The following is a 7,500-nucleotide window of genomic DNA, read 5'->3' as shown; positions in this document are numbered from 1 at the left end:
GCAAGAGGACAAAAAAGTCTTCTTCGTGCGTCTGATGCTGATTTTCAACGCAATACGATAAAACCTGTTTTTGAGCGTGGGGGGGGGGGGCTTTAAGTGTGGATAATCACACGTGATTGTACGACTCGTAGCCGTTAACCCTCTGCTTGTCTTGTCTTGCTTTTGTTTGTCGTCCCCCCCCCCCCCTGCAGGACTTCCTCACAGACCTGATGATGTCAGAGGTGGATCGCTGCGGGGAGAACGAGCACCTCATCTTCAGAGAGAACACGCTAGCGACGAAGGCCATAGAGGAGTACCTCAAACTGGTGGGGCAGAAGTACCTGCAGGACGCCCTGGGTGAGTAGGAGCAGCGGTCTGGGGAGGGGAGCGGAGGCCGAGGCTGAAAATCTGCTCTCTTAATGTAGTTCTGCTTTTGCCGCTGCATGTTTCCTCATCGTCCGTCTCTTGTCTTCACATTCACCTCTTGAACATCTTAATTCACTCCGAAATAGAACAATGGAATTAAGCAAAAGTGACATTTAGAGATTCGTCCTCTCTTCCCAAGAATCGTCTCGACGGCTGAAGCGTTTCAGTTTTTGTTTCAGAAGCTCATCAACACAGACTGTGACAGGATATATTTGTGCGCGTCTGCCTTTGACAGACGTTTTTCGGGATTCTGAACCGCTCACAGGATCTGCTTTGTGTAAAAATTATTATGTGGGTGATTTGTGGGTTTTTTGTCGCTCCTACTCCCACTTCTACAATGTTAGCCCAAGGTTAAATCGAGCGTGTTTGTCCGCCCGCCGACCTAACAATCAGCACTCTGTATGCACTGTGTGCTCTTCTCCCTCCCTGATTCCGATATGTACACATTGGCAGTTTAATCTACAACCGGCACGCATCCTTCCTGCCACTCGTCACATCTCTCTCCCCCCCCCCCCCCCCCCTGTATGCTGCTAATATTTATACTGCCTGTTTTTCCCGCACGTCTCTTGTCGATTGATTCAGATAGATATCGGGGGGGGTCTGGTAACTTACGTGTCACTGTTTTTGATAACAGTTTTGTTTTGTTTAACCGTGCGTCTGTTGAAATCCCTGAAAGTGAGACTGGGAAAACACAAGTGCACCCATGAGCTCTCTTTTACAGCTGCTGACTCGTTAAGATCGCAGCGTTAATGGTCTTTTATCCCAATGGAGGTGGCGAAAAGGACATGTTTTCGTTTCTCTTTTTTTTTTTTTGTGAGTGTGACCTCGTTTGGCTTCTATGAATCTTCAAGGTCTGTCAGTCTTTGTCTTAATTGTTTTAGTTCGTGGTTCAGCTTACTAAAAACTCTGCTCCCTGTAGCTCCGACGTCACATTCTTCCTGCTGTTGCTCAGCTGGACGGTACTAAAAATAAGCACTAGAACAAGAAAAGCTACACAGTAGATCTTCCACAGATGCTGCTTCATTTCCTAAGTGTTTTTGGTTTTTCTTTTCCAGGTGAGTTCATTAAGGCTCTGTACGAGTCAGACGAGAACTGTGAGGTGGACCCGTCCAGGTGCTCCTCGGGTGACCTGCACGAACACCAGAGCAACCTGAAGATGTGCTGTGAGCTGGCCTTCTGCAAAATCATCAACTCTTACTGGTGAATACGCAACGTTCATAAACGACACACACTGCACCTCTTAACGATATCCATACCTCACCTTATTGAATGTCCAGTCCGCTTTATTACGTTTAATTCTAACATGAAGGTTTATAGCATGAAAAATGCCTTTTTTTTCCATGAAGTGTCTCTTGTAAACAGACTTGATAACAATACAACAGTGCCACTGAAGGGCTCTTTCATCAGGTTGCGTGCCAGTTTGCGAGAAGACATCTGTTGTTCAAAACTTGGATATGTGAGATATGCTCTACCGAGCCAACTTTCACAGTAAAACTTCACTGAAAGTCAAAGAAAAGACTCGTTTATCCAGCAACTTACTCCTACTTAGTGTAGGAGTAACCTTTCAGAGCGGCTCTCAGGGGATCACATGTTCACTCCAATCAGAATCGAGGATTTCATTTCAAGAAGTTCCTTTTATTTGTTTAAAATCTTTATTTATTTATTTTTTGTATGCATGCAAGGATAAATGATGCTGAAATGGAAACAAAATAAAAGCAAACTGGAGTTGCAAACATATTCGTAACAATGATAATGTAGTGCCACGTGATGTATGGAAAGTGATTGCAATCAAATCAGGAACAGCTTCCTTCTTGTTGTCCCCCCCCCCCCCCCCGATGAATTAAAAAAAAACAAGAGAGAGAGAGAAATGTTCAAATCAGATGCAAATAATATGCTAAAATCTACGCCGATCGCTGCAGCGAGTGATGTTGTTCATCATGACCGGTCTTCAGAAGCTACAGTGTGTGTGCTCGTCTCTCTCTGTCTGGACTGCAGCCCTGCAGGACATATTCTGAACCAAACTGAGGAGCGCTCTTAAATTAACAGACTTTTTAAAGTGCAAAATTTGATGAATTCGTTTTATTCTTACGTCTCGAAAGTAGGACTGAAAGTGAAACAGGAGAACAGGAAATATGCCCCGAAAAACTGATTAATACGACCCACCTTTCTATACTTAAAGTTAAATAACCTTAGATCGTCTACTCCCTCGATTTCACTCACTATCATTTCCACTCATGAGGTACAGATCATTTTTTAGTCCGCTCTGTAGACGTGACTGTCCTGTCTCTCTCTCTCTCTCTCTCTCTCTCTCTCTTTCTCTCTTCAGCGTCTTTCCACGGGAGCTGAAAGAGGTCTTTGCGTCGTGGCGACAGGAATGCAGCAACCGGGGTCGACCGGACATCAGCGAGCGTCTGATCAGCGCCTCCTTGTTCCTGCGGTTTCTCTGTCCGGCCATCATGTCCCCCTCGCTTTTCAACCTGATGCAGGAGTATCCGGACGACCGCACGGCGCGCACGCTCACGCTCATCGCTAAAGTCACCCAGAACCTGGCGAACTTCACCAAGTGAGTGTGTGTGTGTGTGTGTGTGTGTGTGTGTGTGTGTGTGTGTGTGTGTGTGTGTGTGTGTGTGTGTGTGTGTTTGGATGAAGGAACCGTGTATCCACGCCAAGCTTTTTAGCAGAAAGATTTGGGAATTTACTAAAATAACAATTTCTGCGTTACTCTTTGTCCCGGTTTCCCTTTCCTGTCCCTGTTTGCCGTCAGATTTGGCAACAAGGAGGAGTACATGTCCTTCATGAACCAGTTCCTGGAGCACGAGTGGACCAACATGCAGCGCTTCCTGCTCGAAATCTCGAACCCAGAGACGATCTCCAACACGGCGGGCTTCGAGGGGTACATCGACCTCGGCAGGGAGCTCTCCACCCTGCACTCCCTCCTGTCTGAGGTGGTGTCCCAGATGGACCAGGTACTGAAGACGGCACAACGCTATCATCTCATTTCAGCTCAGGGTTTGCAGGATACACTATTCCACATTCCGTATTATTACCCTGGAAATTATAATCCAATTAGTTTCTATCTAAATACATAGAGATATGTAGATATTCTGCATACATAAATTATAGGATTCAATTTACAGAACTTCCAAAGGTCTTCGATACATTATCACGAGCTGGAGGATTGGAGTCATGCTTAGACTACATTAGGATGTTTGTCGTACTATCAGTCAATAATTCATGATCGCATTACATAAACAGACAGAGCACAAGAGGAGAACACTGAGAAGTCAGAGGCTGGGTGAGGCATATTAATGGATTCACAAGGACGGTTACATTAGCTCTGGTAGCAGATGGGAAGCTGGTAATAATTAGATAAAGGGCAGATTTGAGGTTTTTTTGGGGGGGGGGGGGGGGGGGGGGGGTTGGTAGAGCATCCAGCGCTCTGAAACCTCGTCTTTCAATAATTCAGGAATCACAGTGAGTCTGGTTGAGTCCATCAGACTGGCCGGCCTAATCCATTATTCAGCATGTTGTCTGAATAAGAGAGCTGATTGCGTGGCATAGGGGAAAATAACTAGGTCTAAAAAATATGCAAATATCAAATTCAGCAAAACCGCACGGAAATGAAATCCAATTAATGCCCTCTACTGAAGTGGTCCAGAGTAATATTTGATTGGGCTTAAAACGTAATAATTGTGTCTCTTTCTTCGCAGAGCGCTGCCTCCAAGCTGGGTCCTCTGCCCCGGATCCTGCGGGAGGTGAACACGGCTCTGTCCAACCCGTCCTGTGTCCTGATGACACCCGGACAGTCCTCGGAGCACGTGGGCTCGCCGCCCGCCGAGGCGAGCTGCAGCATCTCCACCGGGCTGCAGAAGATGGTCATAGACAACGACCTGTCGGGGTAAGAAGTAGTTAAGATCTCAGAGTGCGAGATACGTTAAGACCCTTTAAATATAAACATGGAGGACTGGGGCTGTCAAAGATTGAGCTTACTATTTTCTATTCGTCTATATTGGAAAGTAAGGTGAGAAGCACCGGACAGCTATTTTATATCGGTGCTGCAGCTGCTGGCATGGATGTCAAGCCGTAATTGTGCAAACCCTAAATATAGAAGGATTAATATATTTAAACTCTGTGGTTCTGCTCCTCCTCTGCACACACATATAAAAAGCCTCATTTAAGTCTTTGAAGTGCAATAAATATAAATGACTCCTTGTACAAACAAAAACCTGTCCTCATTCATGCCAAAGCACTTTAAAAAAAAAAAAAAGCATTCAACAGTACTTGTATTAACTGAACAAACGGATAAAAGAAGGGCAGCTGCTCTCCAAAAGTTAATAAACTTGCAACCTTTGGAACAAGGCTCACCAGTGTTTCAGAAGGTCAGCTACCAATAAATCCCAGTGCCGAGTGAACCCCCCCCCCCCCCCACGATAGAATGTGTTCTCAGACTACCAGTTCTGCTGAGTGTTAATGTTTGCCAGCAGAGGCCGTGACACGGCGACAGTGTCACCGCCGCTTGTTTACATCAGCCAGATGAAGCCTCCGTTTACTCTCCCGCCGGATGAATACACACGCCGACCGCAGCCTCATCGCGCTTATCTCCCCCGTCCTCTTACTCCCTGGCAGAACAATGGCAGGGTGACACTCGCAGAGATTAACATGAAGGCCCAGAGACCCACAGGAGCAGAGAGAGATGTTTGAGTAATAGCATGGACACAAACGCCAGTGAACACAACACCAGAGCAGATGAGATCATACAGAACAGGAAGATGAGACAACGCGACGAGAGTCAGACAGCTGGTATCGTTATGGTAATTAGGGACCAAGGATCAATAGAGCTAATTAAGTGATGTCCCTACATGACCCGGTGTTAAAGCCTAACCCTCTATACTTCCATCACAGTAACTGTTTGCTCACGTATTAACTTGTGTGGTTCTGTGGCGCCCCCCCCCCCCCATCAGCGAAGCTGTTGCGACCCCGTAACAGCATTTGAATGAGCTCGCGGGTTCTCACCTAATTGCCTCTCATCCGCCAACCGGTGACATGAAAAGCAGGAGAAAGAAAAGGAGACGGTGTGCCGAGAACGAGAGAGGGAAGAAATTGACGGGAGGGAAAAAAAGACGGAAGTTGGGACGGAAGGGTGATGGAACAAAAGGGAGAAGGACACAGAGAGAGGGAGGAGACGAGCGTGATGTGAATGATTGAGGTTATTGGAAGATAAATCACGTCTGTCAAGGTAATCGTCTTCTGGCAATAAAGCCTCCATCTGCCGGGCTGAAGGGAGGGAAGAGAGGGAAGGTGAGGGGACGAGGGGACGAGGGACAAAGCAAACGAGCGCAGAAGCCAGATGACTCTAATCCACTTATGCTACTGCTACAATAGCTTAGCCTTTGAGCTAAATGCTAATTCTTAAGGTTTTGCCGCTACAGCGTCACAAGGTCTGTTGTGACCAGTAGCTTACGGCGGCTAATGTTTTGCTGACTTAAAGTAGATGTTCTCAACTCAAAACAGAGTAACCGTATTTTCTGGTCTGTCTCTTTCAGATTAGTTGACTTCACCAGGTTGCCCTCCCCTACCCCGGAAAATAAGGACCTCTTCTTCGTGACGAGGAGCTCAGGGATCCAGCCTTCCCCAGCACGCAGTTCAAGTTACTCTGAGACCAATGAACCTGACCTGGGCATGGCCAATGGCAGCAAGAGTCTGTCCATGGTGGACCTCCAGGACCCCCGCAGTATGGAAGGTGGCCCGGGTCCAAGCTCCTCAGACGTCCTGGGTGAAGGCCCGATCCCTGGGGGAGGTTGGTCAGCCAGGGTCCCACAGGGCAACATCCCTGGAGGTCCCACTCTGAGGAGGCCAGGCCAGACCCCCGCGACCCTGACCACAGAAAGCACCCCAGGCCGACCCGCCCAGCTACTAGCCCCCCTGTCCTTCCAAAACCCAGTCTACCAGATGGCGGCCTGCCTGCCCGTGTCCCCTCGCGGAATGACCGACTCGGGCTCGGAGTGCCACAGTTCTGTCAGTTCCCATAGCAACAACGAGGACGGACCAGCCGGAGGGAAGCACGCCTTCTTGAACCACGGCGGAGGAGGAGGAGGAGGCGGAGGAGGAGGCGGAGGAGGAGGAGGCGGCGGGAGCAGCGGGGACGAGTACACCAGGCGTTCGGGGGAGTTCAACCGCCGGCAGCTGTCTCTCACGGAAACACAGCACCAGCCCGCCGTCCCCAGACAGAACAGCGCCGGCCCCCAGCGGAGAATAGACCAACCTCCGCCTCAGAGCGTCACCCGGGGCCGCACGCCCCCAAACCTGCTCAACAGCGGGCCCTACCCCCGACCCTCCTCCGGCAACATGATGACATCGTCCCCCGACTGGCCCGGCAGCGGCGCCCGGTTACGGCAGCAGTCCTCTTCCTCCAAAGGGGACAGTCCTGAGACCAAGCAGAGGGCTCAGCACAAACAGGTACGGGACTCGCTCTGTACCGTACACATGCTTAACCTACAGTACAATGAATGGGGATGATATTCATTAGGCCATTGTTCAAGACAGCCACCTCTACGCCGTCCCGGTGTTACGTAATCACCTGAAATTACAGAGTTACAAAACGCCCATTTGTCTCGTAGCATGTTGTGGGTGGCCTCAGCGCCGACGCCCTAATGAACTACAGTCACTGTGCGTGTAATAACAGCCATTTGCATACAGGCAGCAGATCACTTCACCACTGTTTTACTGGTCAAGCTTAATGGGCTGAGGAGGAGGAGGAGGAGGGTGGTGGTGGTGGAGGCACAATTAGCATCTTATTAACTAGGGATGTGTGAGCTCACAAGGAAAAAGAAAACAGACCTCATGGGTCCAGACAGATGCAGCATACTTGCTCGGTCAGCTCGCGCGTCGTCACAGTGGGAGGGTTCCTTCTCTGGTAAGTCTATGGTCAATATTGGCAGGTTGAGGAAGTCAGGCTGTAATTAAAAACACCGATGAACGGTTGCCCTTGGTAACTGGCCGAAGGGGAGGCGTATCTGCATAGTAACCACAATGCTTTGCTCTCCTCTCCACGGAATAGTACCGGATCGCTTTTAGATCGACCGGCTTATAGAACCG

At 48.9% G+C, this 7,500-nt stretch overlaps 1 protein-coding gene across 1 annotated transcript in view; it reads left to right on the top strand.

The window, feature by feature from the left end:
- Window positions 1–7,500, top strand: part of dab2ipb (DAB2 interacting protein b) — a 33,506-nt gene that overhangs the window by 15,329 nt on the left and 10,677 nt on the right. Inside the window, exons 4-9 of the mRNA XM_068706630.1 lie at window positions 192–336; window positions 1,461–1,605; window positions 2,732–2,968; window positions 3,170–3,371; window positions 4,116–4,303; window positions 5,949–6,861. Of these exons, the coding sequence (XP_068562731.1) occupies window positions 192–336; window positions 1,461–1,605; window positions 2,732–2,968; window positions 3,170–3,371; window positions 4,116–4,303; window positions 5,949–6,861 (1,830 nt within the window). The remainder of the gene's footprint in view (window positions 1–191; window positions 337–1,460; window positions 1,606–2,731; window positions 2,969–3,169; window positions 3,372–4,115; window positions 4,304–5,948; window positions 6,862–7,500) is intronic.

This window comes from Cebidichthys violaceus, unplaced genomic scaffold (assembly GCF_023349555.1).
Source record: "Cebidichthys violaceus isolate CVI_PGR_0920_01 unplaced genomic scaffold, fCebVio1.0.p SCAF_12, whole genome shotgun sequence".
Classification (NCBI taxonomy): Eukaryota; Metazoa; Chordata; class Actinopteri; order Perciformes; family Stichaeidae; genus Cebidichthys; species Cebidichthys violaceus.
This window is presented reverse-complemented; position numbering and strand designations above follow the sequence as displayed.